General features: G+C 45.4%; 1 protein-coding gene across 1 annotated transcript; it reads right to left on the bottom strand.

The window, feature by feature from the left end:
• Nucleotides 1-4,646: 4,646 nt before the first annotated feature.
• On the bottom strand, nucleotides 4,647-14,231 carry LOC103108796 (dipeptidase 3). Its single transcript, XM_007517775.2, has 9 exons — nucleotides 13,948-14,231; nucleotides 13,115-13,244; nucleotides 12,897-13,038; nucleotides 12,384-12,453; nucleotides 12,111-12,287; nucleotides 8,914-8,998; nucleotides 7,143-7,218; nucleotides 5,034-5,169; nucleotides 4,647-4,940 (listed from the first exon to the last, which is right to left on the bottom strand). Exons 1-9 carry the CDS (start codon nucleotides 14,164-14,166, stop codon nucleotides 4,731-4,733), a joined length of 1,245 nt encoding a protein of 414 aa, XP_007517837.2. The 5' UTR covers nucleotides 14,167-14,231; the 3' UTR covers nucleotides 4,647-4,730.
• Nucleotides 14,232-15,113: the final 882 nt, after the last annotated feature.

Genomic DNA, 15,113 nt, shown 5'->3' with positions numbered 1-15,113 from the left:
CCCCCCATTTTTGTTGCCCTTGTTGTTGTCCCACCTTCTTTTTTGTCTTAACCAGAGTATTTCACAGCTCTGACTTACAGTGGTGCTAGGGATTGAACCTGGAATTTTTGATGCTTTAAACATGAAAGTTTTTTGCACAGCCATTATGCTATCTCCCTAGCCCTATAGTGTCTTTCCTTTTTTCTGTGTCTAGAAAGAGGAAGAGTCCTTTCTTTAGATCTCTCTAAAAAAGAGGGCAAATTGGGTCCAGAGGCCACTCAGCACTGTCATGCACGTGTCCTGAGTTTATTGCCAGGCACGAAAACAAAGACCCTTATCTGCAAAATTTAAAATCTTGACAGGGGTCAGGGAAGTAGCTCAGTGGTAGAGCTCTTGCTTTGCATGGATGAAACTTTGGGTTCCGTCCGCAGCACTAAATAAAGTAAAAAAGAGAATTCTATGAGTGGTGGAATGATAGACTCGTATTAAAAATAAACAATGGGGGGGTGGTGGTAGCGCAGAGGGTTAAGCGCACACGGTGTGAAGCTCAAGGACTGGTGTAAAGATCCCAGTTCCATGCCCCAGCTCCCCACCTTCAGGGGAGTCACTTCACAAGTGGTGAAGCAGGTGTTCAGGTGTCTATCTTTCTCTCCCCCTCTCTGTCCCATCCAATTAGGACATCAATAGCAACAACTATAACCACAACAAAAAAATAAGGGCAACAAAAGGGGAAAAAATAGCTTCCAGGAGCAGTGGATTTGTAGTGCAGGCACCAAGGCCCAGCAATAACCCTGGTGGCAAAAAAATAAAATAAGCAAAGGAGGGAGGTAAATAGCATAATGGTTATGCAAAGAGACTCTTATGCCTGATGCTCCAAAGTACCAGGTTCAACCCCCCACATCATCATAGATCACAGTTAAGTAGTGCTCTGGTAAAGTAAATAAATAGGCCAGGAAATGGCATAGCAGGTACAGGACACACCTTACTATACATGAGGCACTAGGTTGGATCCCCAGCACCCTTTGGAGCATAATGAACAGCACCAGTGGAGCTCTATGAATGTGGAGTTGTGCTTTAGTGTCTTATCTCTTTCTCTATTCCCTTTCTCTTTGTCATATATATATATATATATATATATATATTATATATTATATATATTCATTAATAAAATACATTTGTGAGCCCCTGTGTTTATTCACTAACATTACATAAAAATGAAATTTTAAGTTTTTATTATTATTATTATTTATTTGCCACTAGGTTTATCGCTGGGGCTTGGTGTCTGTCTATATGATGACTCCACCACTCCTGGAAGCCATTTTCCCCCCTTTTTCTTTTTTTTTTTCCCTTTTGTTGCCCTTGTTGTTTTATTGTTGTTGTAGTTATTATTATTGTCATCATTGTTAGATAGGACAGAGAGAAATGGAGAGAGGAGGGGGGGAGAAAGATAGACACCTGAAAACCTGCCTCACCACCTGTAAGGTGACTCCCCTGCAGGTGGGGAGCCTAGGGTTCAAACTGGGATCCTTATGCAGTCCTTGCACTTCGCACCCATGCGCTTAACCCATTGCACTACCTCCCGACCTTCTTTTTCTTTCTTTCTTGATAGACAAAGGGGAATTAGGGCCAGCCGGTGGTGTGCCTGGTTAAGCACACACATTACAGTGCCCAAGGACCCAGATTCAAGCCTCTGGTCCCCACCTGCAGAAGGAAAGTTTCACATGTTGTAGCGCAGGGCGACAGATGTCTCTCTTGTCTCTTCCACTCCCTACTTCCCCTTCCCTTCTCAATTTCTCTCTGTCTCTATCCAATAATAAATTAATTAATTAATTTAAAAGAGAGAGGGGAATTGAGATGGGGAAGAGAGAGGCAGTGAGACACCTGTAGCACTGCTCCACTACTCATGAAGCTTCCCTCCTGAAATTGGGGATTGGGAACTTGTATACTCTACAAGATACACCACTGTTCATCCCTAAAATGATATATATATACATTCTTTCTCATTAAGATTCATTTAATTTGGGCCAGCAAAATAGCTCATATTTTTTTGCACTTCTTTGCCAAATGTGTGACCCAGGTTTGATCCCTGCCCCCACCATACTGAAGGAAGCATCTATACTGTGGTGTCTTTCTCTTTTTCTCTTTGCCTCTCTGTATTTATCTTTCTTTTCTTTCTTAAATTTACTTTATTTATTCCCTTTTGTTGCCCTTTTTTTTTATTGCTGTAGTTATTGTTGTCATTATTGATGTCGTTGTTGTTGGCTAGGACAGAGAGAAATGGAGAGAGGAGGGGAAGACAGAGACGGGGAGAGAAAGACACCTGCAGACCTGCTTCACCACTTGTGAAGCAACTCTCCTGTAGGCGGGGAGCTGGGGGCTCAAACCAGGATCCTTATGCCTGTTCTTGAGTTTAACTCGCTGTGCTACTGCCCGACTCCTCTGTCTTTATCTTTCTATCTGAAGCAGTCATCTCAGAGCAGTTGAGCCCCAGAGAAAGCAATAAAAAAGATTATATATATGTATGTGTGTGTGTGTATATATATATATATATATATATATATATATGTATGTATGTTGCAGGAGAGAGCACTTTTGGTGCCAGAGATCAAACTCTTCTGACCTTGTACATGCAAGTCTTATAAGTCCTATGATCCCAAATTGAGCCACTTCCTTTTCCTTTGCTGCTGTAAACCTTTTCTCTTGATATTTATATACAAGTTTTTTTTGTTTTGTTTTGTTTTTTGCCTCTAGGGTTATTGCTGTGGCTTGGTACAGGCACTGCAAATCCACTGCACTGGTAGCCTTTTTTTTTTTGCATTTTATTGAATAGGACAGAGAGAAACTGAGAGAGGAGGAGGAGAGAAAGAGAGAGAGAGAAAGACACCTGGAGACCTGCTTCACTGCTTGTGAAGTGACCCCCCTGCAGGTGGGGAGTGGGGGCAGGGGAGGGGCCTTGAACCTCAATCCTTGCACAGGTCCTTGTGCTTAGTACTATGTGCGCTTAATCAAGTGAGCCACTGCCCGACCCCCAACAAGTTAATGTTTATTCTATAAATGATACCAGTTTAAAACCAATTTAAACCTTTTAGAGACACTGGGAACCCACCCACCTTCACACATTCATGAATAGAGTAAGAGGGCCAGAGAGATAACAAAACAGTTTTTGAAACAGACTTTCATACCTGAGGATTAGAATTCCCAAGTTCCATTCCTAGTACCAGCATAAGCTGTAACTGAGCAGTGCTCTAGCTGAAAACTGAACAAATTATATATATATATATATATATATATATATAGAGAGAGAGAGAGAGAGAGAGAGAGAGAGAGAGAGGAGGAGGGGGGGAGGGAGAGGGAGAGAGAGAGAGAAGTTGTGAGGGAAAGGGAGATAGAGAAGGGGAGAGAGAGGCCAGGTGGTGGTGCACCTGGTTTGAGTGCACATGTTACAGTGTTCAAGGACCAGGTCTGAGCCCCCGGCTCCCATCTGCAGGGGGAAAGCTTCATGAATGGTGAAGCAGGGCTGCAAGTGTCTCTCTGTCTCTCCCTCTCTATCTCCTCCTACCGTCTCCGTTTCTGGCTGTCTCTATCCATAAATAAAGATAATTTTAAAAGAGAGAGATAGAGGGGAGAGAGAGAGACTGCTACAGCACTGCTTCACCTCCCATGAAGCTTCCTTCCTGCAAATGGGGACAAGGAACTTGAATCTGGATCCTTCTTTTATTTTATTATTTAAAAAATTTTTTTAAAGATTTTATTTATTTATTAATGAGGAAGATAGGAGAGACAAAGAACCAGACATCACTCTGGCACATGTGCTGCCGGGGATCAAACTCAGGACCTCCTGCTTGAGAGTCCAAAGCTTTATCACTGCGCCACCTCCCAGACCACTAAAATTTTTTAAAATTTATTTATTTTCCTTTTTTGTTGCCCTTGTTGTTTTTTATTTTATTTTTAATCCCTTCATTTAAATTATTTATTATTGGATAGAGTCAGAGAGAGAAATTGAGAGGGAGGAGTTGGGTGGTAGCACAGCAGGTTAAGTGCACATGGTGCAAAGCTCAAGGACCGGCCTAAGGATCCCAGTTCAAGCCCCCAGCTCCCCACCTGCAGGGGAGTCGCTTCACAGGCGGTGAAGCAGCTCTGCAGGTGTCTTTCTCTCCCCCTCTCTGTCTTCCCCTCCTCTCTCCATTTCTCTCTGTCCTATCCAACAACAATGACATCATCAACAACAACAATAACTACTACAATAATAAAAAACAACATGGACAACAAAAAGGGGGAAATAAATATAGAAAAAGAAAAGAAAGAAATTGAGAGGGGTGGGGGAGACAGAGAGACACCTGCAGACCTGCCTCACCATTTTCGAAGCTTTCTCCCAGCAGGTGGGAACTAGGGGCTTAAACCTGGATCCTTGTGCACTGTAATGTGTACACTTAACCAGGTGTGCGACCACCTGCCCCCCCATCCTTTAATATAATAATGTGTGTGCTCTACCAAGTGCACCACCTCCTAGCTCAAATATATATATGTATGTACACACACACACACACACACACACACACACACACATAGTAAGCTACCTCTGCCTCTACCTGAGACAGACAAATCTGGAGGTGAATTGGAAGCTACACCCCCACCCCTCCTCACAAGAAAAGGATACTCACACCTAATTTCATGCCCAAAATGTTTATTCTGAGTACATGTTTATAGCTGGAAGACTATAAAAAATGGAAGGAGACTTTGTGTCATCAGAGTCATAAGATGAAGACTGAGAAAGCTGCAGCAGCCATGATGCCTAGGACATGTAGGGAGCCTTTTGAGGTCCTCTGATTAGTTCTCCCCGTGGTCACTTTCAGATGTTCACTCTGAGGTTGAATTTGGAGGTGGTTGTAGCATAATCTTCCCTTCTCCCTGTCTGGAAACTCATCCTCCAAAGGCCTCTGTCCACTGTTTTCTTCTCTTACCTGGGATGGGAGTTAGTAGTTAGGGGCTCCCAAAGCATTGCTCCCCTCATCTGCTCACACCACTGGCCCTACCTCTGGCCCAGCCCAGCAAACCTGCTCTACTTGTGTGAAGACCCGAAGCAGGTTTCCTCGGAGGACACCTTGAAGCTCTTCCTCACTCCAGGCCCGCCTCAGCAACTCCTCAATCAAAACTGGATAGGTGGACACATCCTCCAGCCCCTGAGGGAACCTGTGTCATTATTATGAATTGATCAGCTATGGGATCTCAGCCCTGACTCTGCTTTAGGGTTTGCTATTCCAGAAGCCCCTATCATATATGAAAAATTGAAGGCAATATTATTTATTTACTTATCTTTTTTTTGTCACCAGGGTTACTACTAAAGCTTACTGTCTGCATGATCAGTCCACTGCTCCTGGCAGCCGGCTCCCCCTCCCCCCTTCTTTTATTCATAAGACAGAGAGAAATTGAGAGGGGAAGGGGAGACAGAAAAGGAAAAGGGGGAGTTGGGTTGTGGTGCAGCGGGTTAAGCACAGGTGATGCAAAGCGCAAGGACCAGCGAAAGGATCCTGGTTTGAGTCCTCAGTTCCCCACCTGCAGGGGAGTCGCTTCACAGGCGGTGAAGCTGGTCTGCTGGTGTCTATCTTTCTCTCCTCCTCTCTGTCTTCCTCTCCTCTCTCCATTTCTCTCTGTCCTATCCAACAACAATGACATCAGTAACAACAACAATTAATAAGTACAACAACAGGAGCCAGGAGGTGGCACACCTGGTTAAACACACACATTACAGTGTGCAAGGACCCAGGTTCGAGTCCCTGGTCCCCACCTGCAGGGGGAATGCTTCACGAGTGGTGAAGCAGGTCTGCAGGTGTCTCTCTGTCTCTTTCCTTCTCTATCTCCCCCACCGCTCTCGATCTCTGGCTATCTTGTCCAATAAAGAAAATAAAATAGAAAGAGACTTAAAAAATAACTACAACAATAAAACAACAAGGGCAACAAAATAAATAAATAAATATTAATATATATATATATATATATATATATAAAAAGAAAAGGAAAAAGGAAGGAGTCTGGCAGTAGCACAGTGGGGGTAAGTGCACGTGGCGCAAAGCACAAGGACTGGTGTAAGGATCCTGGTTCGAGCCCCGGGCTCCCCACCTGCAGGGAAGTCGCTTCACAAGCAGTGAAGCAGGTCTGCAAGTGTCTTTCTCTCTCCCTCTCTCTTTTCCCCTCCTCTCCCCATTTGTCTCTGTCTTATCCAACAACAATATCAGTAACAACAATAATAACTACAACAACAAAACAAGGGCAACAAAAAAAGTATAAATAAATAAATACTACAAAAAAGAAAAGGAAAAAGGGGGGTCGGGCAGTAGCACAGCAGGTTAAGTGCACAGGGCGCAAAGCACAGGACCGGCATATCCCGGTTAGAGCCCCCGGCTCCTCATCTCCGGGGGAGTCGCTTCACAAGCAGTGAAGCAGGTCTGCAGGTGTCTATCTTTCCCTCATCCTCTCTGTCTTCCCCTCCTCTCTCCATTTCTCTCTGTCCTATCCAACAACAAGGACAGCAGTAAAAACAACAATGACTACAACAATGATAAAACAAGGGCAACAAAAGGGAAAATAATGGCCTCCAGGAGCAGTGGATTCATGGTGCAGGCTATGAGCCCCAGCAATAACCCTAGAGGGGAAAAAAAAAAAAAAGACACCTGCAGCACTGTTTCACTGCTCATGAAGCTTCCCCCCCTGCAAGAGGTAACTGGGGACGTGAACCTGAGTCCTTTTGCATGGTACTGTGTGTGTTCAACTGGGTGCTCCACCAGCCGTCTCCTGTTCTCTAAACTATTGAATCCAATGCTAGAAGCTTCTGAGTCTGAGCCTTTTCTGCAGCATCTCCCTGCTGAGCAAATGATCACCCCAGGATTTGGAGTGCAGCATTAGTAGAGGAGGAGCACTAGCTGGGGGAGAGGAGGCCATCAGGAGTTTGAATGACCTCAAACTGAACTGGAACTGCTGGACCTTAGCTAGGACAGGGAGAGCCAGGAAGCATGCCCTGGGGAGTAGGGAGATATCAGGTGAGTGAGAAGACCAGAGTCTGTCCTGTGATCATGGTCTGAAGGATAGGAGGACCACAGACAAGAGACCTGAGAGTAAAGGACTTCCTGCTATACCACAGACCAAGATAAATCCAAAGCAACACTCACCGGCCAGACCCATCATAACTTCCACCAATTCCAATGAATTCTGATCCAATGACTGCCCTGATGTGGTCAAAGTGATCTAGAGGCAAAAGTGGTGGGCAACATTATGTTGGAGTTAGACCCTGGGTCCAGTCTTGGCTTTAGGAAGCTCATCCCTGGCTAATCCTCTTGCCCGTAGCTCTCCAGGAGGCAAAAGCTAATGGCACAGAGGTCCTGGGCAGGCATGAATTCTGAAGGGGCTACAGGTTGAATACTGGACCCAAAATGGACCTCAGAATCATGCATTTAAACCCTTTCATGCTCAGGAACCACACTGCCTCTGGATTTCATGAGAGCCTGGTGGAGATACTGTCCTATCCAGAAGAAATGAGAGAAATTCCAGAACATGGAGAAAAAGTGAGATTTGCAGGCTGAAGCAGTTGCTTCCCAAATCTATCAGCATTGACTCTGGCTGCAGACCTGGGTGGCAGTGGAGAATTGTGTCTTCTGCCCCTGAGTTGTTGGGAAGTTCATCTATCACTAAAAAGGTGTGCTAGACTCAGAGATACCCTGAGGGCCCTGGTCACAGGCCCAAATTCAAACTGTATAAAGTAGAAATACTGGGTGGGAGGTAGCTCAGTGGATAGAGAGCAGGACTTGTGTGTGAGTGATCCTTGGGTTTGATCACTGGAATTGCATATGCTAGAGCAATGCCCTGGGCTTCTCTCTCATTACATAAACCAAATAATTTTTTTTTTTTAAAGTGTGGGGTCAGGCGGTAGTGTAGCAGGTTAGGTGCACATGGTGCAAGGCGCAAGGACCAGATCCCCACCTGCAGGGGAGTGAAGCAGGTCTGCAGGTGTCTATCTTTCTCTCCTCCTCTCTGTCTTTCCCTCCTCACTCTGTTTCTCTCTGTCCTATCCAACAACAAACGTTGTCAATGACAAAAATAATAACCACAACAAGGGAAACAAAAAAAGGGGGAAAAATGGCCTCCGGGAGCAGTGGATTCATGGTGCAGGCACTGAACCCCAGCAATAATCCTGGAGGCAAAAATAAATAAATAAATAAATAAATAAAAGATTAGGAGATAGCTCACCTGGTAGAGACCATTCATTACTGTAAGACTCTGAATTTTATTTGTTTGTTTAGTTTTTTTTTTTTTTTTTTGGCCAACAGGTTTATCACTGAGGCTCAATGCCTGTACAATTGAATCTACCACTCCCAGCAGCCATTTATTTTTCATTTATTGTTATTATTATTATTATTATTTTACCAGAGCACTGCTTAACTCTGGCTTATGGTGGTGTGGGGGGTTGAACATGGGACTTTGGAGCCTCAGGCATGAGAGTTTCTTTGCATAACCATTATGCTATCTACTCCCATCACCATTTATTTTTCTTTTATTTGATAGAACAGAGAGAAATTGAGAGGGAAGGGAGAGGCAGAGAGGGAGACAGAGATGTTTGTAGTGCTGTTTCACTGGTCATGAAGCTTTCCTTCTGTAGGTGGTGACTGGGGGGCTTGAATCTGGATCCCTGAGTATGTGGATATGTGTGCTCAACCAGATGTGCCACTACCCTGCCCCAAGACCCTGAATTTAAGCCCTAGCATCACATGGAAGCACTGTGGATGGTAGAGTGGTACATTAGTGCTTCAACTCTGTCATCCGTCCATTTTAAACATAAGCAATAGAAAATTCAGCTGAGGAGGCCTCTCGGTGACATTAACTGTGTATGAGGTTCTGGGTTTATTTCCTGTGTTCCCCCAAGAAAAGAGCGAAAGTAGAGCTCACCTACCACAGTGGACACATTAGCAAACAGATCGCATTGCAGCACTCCCATGGACAGCGTCACCATCACAATGCCACCATTCCTTTTCTATGGGGATAAACAATTGGTCACTCAATTTGAACCTTTTGTCCTGATGACCTGCCTCCTGTGCCCTGGGGACAGTGTTGAGTCCTGATTTTGGAATTGGAAGAGGTGTTACCTCACTGGATTTGTGGATCCCTGGGTGGAATTGATTTTACTTTAGTTTCAAAGATGAGGAGGAGGGCAGCTTGGGAAAGTGCTCAGCTGGTAGGACATCAGATTTGCATGCCTGAAGTTCCCGGTTTGATCCCTGGCACTATATGTACCAGAGTGCTACTCTGAATTCTATCTCTCCATCTTTTTCATGTGACATTTTCTCATATGTAATAAATAAAATACATTCTTAAAAACCCAAGGATGCCAGGGGTTGGGCGGTAGCACAGCAGGTTAAGTGCACATGGCGTAAAGTGCAAGGATCCCGGTTCGAGCCCCTGGCTCCCCACCTGCAGGGGAGTCGAATTACAGGTGGTGAAGCAGGTCTGCAGGTGTCTACCTTTCTCTCCCCCTCTCTGTCTTTCCCTCCTCTCTCCATTTCTTTCTGTCCTATCCGGCAACAACAACATCAATAACAACAATAATAATAACCACAACAATGATAAAACAAGGGCAACAAAAAGGAAAATAAATAAATAATTTTTAAAAAATCCAAGGCTGCCTTCCATATTGGGAATATATTCTTTCATTTTATTAGGGAATATATTCTTTCATTTTATTAATCTGTACTTTTTATTTATTTTTTGTAGATGGAGAGAGAGAGGGAGACACATCAGAGTATCAAAGCTTTCTTCAGTGCATTGAAGGTGAGGTTCTAACCTGGATCATGTACAAGGCAAAGCAGTGTGGTAGCCAAGTGAGCTATTTTGTCAGACCTCTAACTGGTACTTGCATTTCCACAAATGTTTATTGCTTATAAGAAGAAAAGCAAAGGAAAAACAGAAGAGGTTAAACTAGTTTTGGGTCCAAGGGTAAGTGAGGCATAGGTGGGTAACTGCTTTGTTAATGGTTAAGAACCTTTGGTGGGGGAGTCAGGTGGTAGTGCAGCGGGTTAAGCGCAGGTGGCACAAAGCACAAGGACCAGTGTAAGGATCCCGGTTCGAGGCCCTGGCTCCCCACCTGCAGGGAAATCACTTCACAGGCGGTGAAGCAGGTCTGCAGGTGTCTATCTTTCTCTTCCCCTCTCTGTCTTCCCCTCCTCTCTCCATTTCTCTCTGTCCTATCCAGCAACAACGACATCAAGAACAAAAACAATAATTAACTATGAAAATAAAAAAAATAATAAAAAAAGAACCTTTGGTGGGGCCTGGGTGGTAGTGCACCCAGCTGAGCACACATGTTACAATGTACAAGGACCCAGGTTCAAGCCCTAGTCCCCACTTTCAGGGAGAAAGCTTCAGAAGCAGTGCGGCAGAGCTATAGGTCTCTCTCTCTCTCTCTCTCTCTCTCTCCCTCTCTATGTCCCCTTTTCCTTTTGATTTCTTTTTTTTTAATTAAAAAAAATATTTTTATATTTATTTACTTATTCCCTTTTGTTGCCCTTGATGTTTTATTGTTGTAGTTATTATTATTGTTGTTATTGGTGTCATTATTGTTGGATAGGACAGAGAGAAATGGAGGGAGGAGGGGGACAGAGAGGGGGAGAGAAAGATAAGACACCTGCAGACCTGCTTCACTACTTGTGAAGCGACTCCCCTGCATGTGGGAAGCCAAGGTCTTCAACTGGGATCCTTATGCCGGTTCTTGCGCTTCGCGCCACCTGTGCTTAACCCACTGTGCTACCGTCCAGTCCCCTCCTTTTGATTTCTATCCAATAAATAATCCTAAAAAGGGGCATAGGGCAGGCAGTGGTGCACCTGTTTAAATGCACATGTTATCATGTGCAAAGACCTGAGTTCAAGCTCCTGTTCCCCACTTGCAGAGAGGAAGCTTCATATGTGGTGAAACAAGTCCTGCAGGTATCTCTCTGTCTTTTTCCCTCACTATCTCCTCTTCTCCTCTCAAATTCTCTGTCCTATTAAAAAATATATTTAGGGAGTCGGGCGGTAGCACAGCGGGTTAAGTGTGCATGGCACAAAGCGCAAGGATACAGGTTTGATTTCCTGGCTCCCCACCTGCAGGGGGTCGCCTCACAAGTGGTGAAGCAGGTCTGCAGGTGTCTATCTTTCTCTCCCCCTCTCTGTCTTCCCCTCCTCTCTCCATTTCTCTGTCCTATCCAACAACAATGACATCAGTAACAACAATAATAATAACCACAACGGTAAAACAAGTGCAACAAAATGGAAAAAAATGGCCTCCAGGAGCAGTGGATTCATAGTGCAGGCACTGAGCCCCAGTAATAACCCTGGAGGTAATAATAATAATAATAATAATATCTAAGGGACTGGGTAGTGGTGCACCTAGTTGAGTGCACATGTTACTGGCCTCCCCAGTCCTCACCTGTAAGGAGAAAGCTTTGTGAGTGGTGAAGCAATGTTGCAAGTGTCTTTCTCTCTCTCTCTCTCTCTCTTTCTCTCTCTCCTCCTTCTCTCTTAATTTCTGGCTGTCTCTACCCAATAATTTAATAAAGATAAAAAATAATTTGAAAAAAATCTTTGGCAAGGGTAAGGGATGTTTACAGTTCACTGGGAGAGAGCGTGCTTTGCATGTATGCATTTCTCGGTTTGATCTCCTGCACCCTCCAGATAAAAACATTTAGAGGCCAAGATCGGTAAATAGCTCACTTGGATAGTGAGCTATTTTACTATATGTGTAATAGAGGTTCAAGCCTGGTTCCCACCACATTGGAGGAAGTTTCTATACTGTGATATATCTCTCTCTCCCACTCTGTCCATTATCTACCTATCTATCTGAAAAAGTCATCCCAGAGCAGTGAAGCCTCAATTATAACTAAGACAGAAAATAAAAAATAAATAAATAAATGCTTAGGGATGCTTGGGAAGGTACAACCCAGGTTTGAGACTAGCTCCCACTGCACTGGGGGAAAGCTTCAGCATTGTGGGCTCTCTGTCTTTGAAACTCACACCCAGAGTACTAAAGTTCCAGCAATGACAACAACAACAATAAAAAACAACTTTGGAAGAAGCAAAGATTTGCAGCTTTCTTGGCTGGGCTGATGGCTCACCAGCAGTTGCAGTATGTCATCAGGAACATTCAGCAAATTGTCACATACAGCCCTGGCAGCTGAGTGGGAGAAGATCACAGGAGCCCTTGACACGTTCAAGGCTAGACGCATCAAAATGTCTGACGCATAGGACAAGTCCACCATCATACCCAGGCGGTTCATTTCCTTTACCACCTTCTGCAATTACAGGTGTTGGGGGAAAGAAGGATATCAGATGAAATATATGTACACCTATCTCTAGGGTGGGGTGGGGTATGGAACAAAAGTCCTCACCTCACCAAAGCTTGTCAACCCGATGACATTAGTGTAGTAGTGGTGCCTGAACTTGGTGGAACTTTCTGCCCTGCATGACAGGCGGGAGAGAGACAGCAACCTAGTGACCCACACCTTGGCCATCTAGAATCTGGGGGCTCAGTTTATCCACCCACTCCAGATCCAGAACAAGGTGAGGACAAGGGCCAGCCAAGTCAGCTGCTTTTTGGGATGGGGGGGAGGGCTGCTGGAAATTTAACTGCCTCCTCTTCTCCTTCTTTCTTCTTCTTCTTCCTCCTCCCTCCCTCTCCTCCTCCTCCTCTTTTTTTTTTTTTTTTTTTTACCAGAACACTGTTTAGCTCTAACTTACAGTGGTGGTAGTGATTGAACTTGGGACTTTGTAGCCTTAGGCACCAAAGTCTTTTTGCAAAACCTTTATGCTAGTTTCCTTTTGTAGACCCCTTTGTCCTCACCTCTGTCAGTTTCCCCACCATGCCATCCATCTACAATTCCCCAGACAGGTACTGTGCTTACCAGGCTGTACTGCAGGTACAGGTGAGACTCAGGTAGCGCACTCCCAGCAGATAGAAACTGCGCAGCACAGAGAGGCTGCTGTCCAGTGAGTGACCGCCCTTTACACCGATGAGGCAGGCCAACTTTTGAGTGTTTTTTAGACCTGGAAGAGGGTGGACTATCAAGTGGCAGAGTTGCTACATTGAACTTCAGACTATCCCCCTGGTTTGCCAACCCACCTTCGACTGATGTTACCAGCTCGAGCTCAGGATAGGAGGCACACATGCGGTGAATGAGGTCGATCTGCTCCAGTGTGTGGCGCACAGCATCTTGGTCCTGGGTCTCACATGGAGTGTAGGCAGACCAGAACTAGGGGTTAGGCCAGGGTCCAGAAAGGTCAGGAGGTGCAGCCAAGACCTTGGCCTTCCACCCCATCTCAGCCTCTAAGAATTCTCTCCTCTTTCTCTCTTGTGTTAAGTATTTTAATAATAACGGCAATATTAACAACAAGAATAATAGTTATTACTATTATACAATTTTGGTCAGAGGCCCTGATTGAGATCCTGCATAGCCATATGGAACCTTCATGACCATTATTACTACCACAGCTGAACTCACAGTGGACTCAGGACATATTATCTATTATTTGTCCACATCTGTGTGTCAATCCCTAGGTCACTGTGGCATATATGGTACCAGCAGCTCACACACCAGGGAATGTCTCTACAGAACTGAGCTTCCACATGGTGGCCTCTCTTGGCCCCCAGCCTCACCCCTCAGCTCCCCAGCAATCACAGAATGGCACAGGGTGCTCTATAATACCTTGTTTACCTAAAGGGATGCCTATCCAGGTTTCTGTGTCTCCATATTCTCTCTCCTTTTAAATTTTATTTATTTATTTATTTTACCAGAGCATTACTCAGCTCTGGGTTATGGTGGCACAGGGGATTGAACCTGGGTCCTTGGAGCCTCAGGCATAAGAGTCTTTTTGCATGACCATTATGCTACCTACCGCCCTGTACCCATATTCTCCATCAGACCTGCTGTGACACCCTATGGGTCCCTATGGTACCTGGGCACCCACAAGGCCATCCCTAAGCTTGTCCAGGTTTGTCTGGCCACGACTGAAGTTGTGCAAGTCCACATCCTGTAGCTTGTTCTGGAAAAGCTGTCTCAGGAGTCGGGGCAGGTCATTGTGCCTGGGGATGTCAAAACAAACTCTGGAGGAGCTGAGTAAAAATGGTGAGTTCACGTTCTTCACCTCATCTTGGCTGGAGTGTGAAGGAATCATGTTAAGTGAGATAAGTCAGAAAGAGAAGGATGAATATGGGATGATCTCACTCATAGGCAGAAGTTGTAAAACAAGAACAGAAGGGAAAACACAAAGCAGAACTTGGACTGGAGTTGGTGTATTGCACCAAAGTAAAAGACTCTGGGGTGGGAGGAGAGGGAACAGGTCCTGGAACATGATGGCAGAGGAGGACCTAGTGGGGGTTCAACTGAGAAATGTTACACATTTACAAACTATTGTATTTTACTGTAGACTATAAACCATTAATCCCCAATAAAGAAATTAAAAACAAACAAAACCTCTTGAGTCCCGACATGGGCTCCAGATCAGGTATGACAAGTCAGTAAAACTGGATCTGTCCCCCAACCCCACAAGAACTCCCAATCATACAGACAATGGGAACTCCCCTGAGGCACAGATGTAGGGTGGTGGTTGGGTGGGTGAATGGGGGGGGGTAATTCCACTAGGAAAGGGGGAGTAGGAGGGGACTGGTGGGTGATGGAGGTTCCAGTACACCCAGAGGTAGTGTGAAGAAAGCTCTTCACTGGCTCTGAGTGCTCAGAACCCCACTCCCCTGCTCAGAAGTGAGGACAGTCTCCACTGCCACACCCCTCCCCCATTAACCCCCTCCCCCATCAACGCACACGCATACGCACCCATCTATCAGTGGGAAGTCCCGCATTAGTGCCCGAGCGCGTTCCCGCAGATTTGGTGCGCTAAGGGGGCCCAACGTAGTGGGAGAGTGGGCTTTTGGCTCTGGCGACAGTGACAGCAGGAGTAGCAGGTGCAGCAGAGGGCGCAGGCAGAGGGCACGGGGACCGTGGAGGCTCACTGGCCACATTGTGCACTGGGTCGGGCAGGTGGGCAGGTTCTCAGGACCCCAAGAGGGTCGGGCAGGAGCAGAAGTTCACGAAGAGGTGACCTACTGGTTTGACCTCCTGAGGAGG

Source organism: Erinaceus europaeus, chromosome 2, assembly GCF_950295315.1.
Source record: "Erinaceus europaeus chromosome 2, mEriEur2.1, whole genome shotgun sequence".
Taxonomy (NCBI): domain Eukaryota; kingdom Metazoa; phylum Chordata; class Mammalia; order Eulipotyphla; family Erinaceidae; genus Erinaceus; species Erinaceus europaeus.
This window is presented reverse-complemented; position numbering and strand designations above follow the sequence as displayed.

Coding starts and splice junctions, on each gene's coding strand:
- LOC103108796 (XM_007517775.2), bottom strand. CDS start 14,166: ATGATTCCTTCACACTCCAGCCAAGATGAGGTGAAGAACGTGAACTCA. Junction 13,039..13,114: donor GCTGGTAACATCAGTCGAAG/GTGGGTTGGCAA, acceptor ACCCTCTTCCAG/GTCTAAAAAACACTCAAAAG. Junction 12,288..12,383: donor GGTTGACAAGCTTTGGTGAG/GTGAGGACTTTT, acceptor CTGTAATTGCAG/AAGGTGGTAAAGGAAATGAA.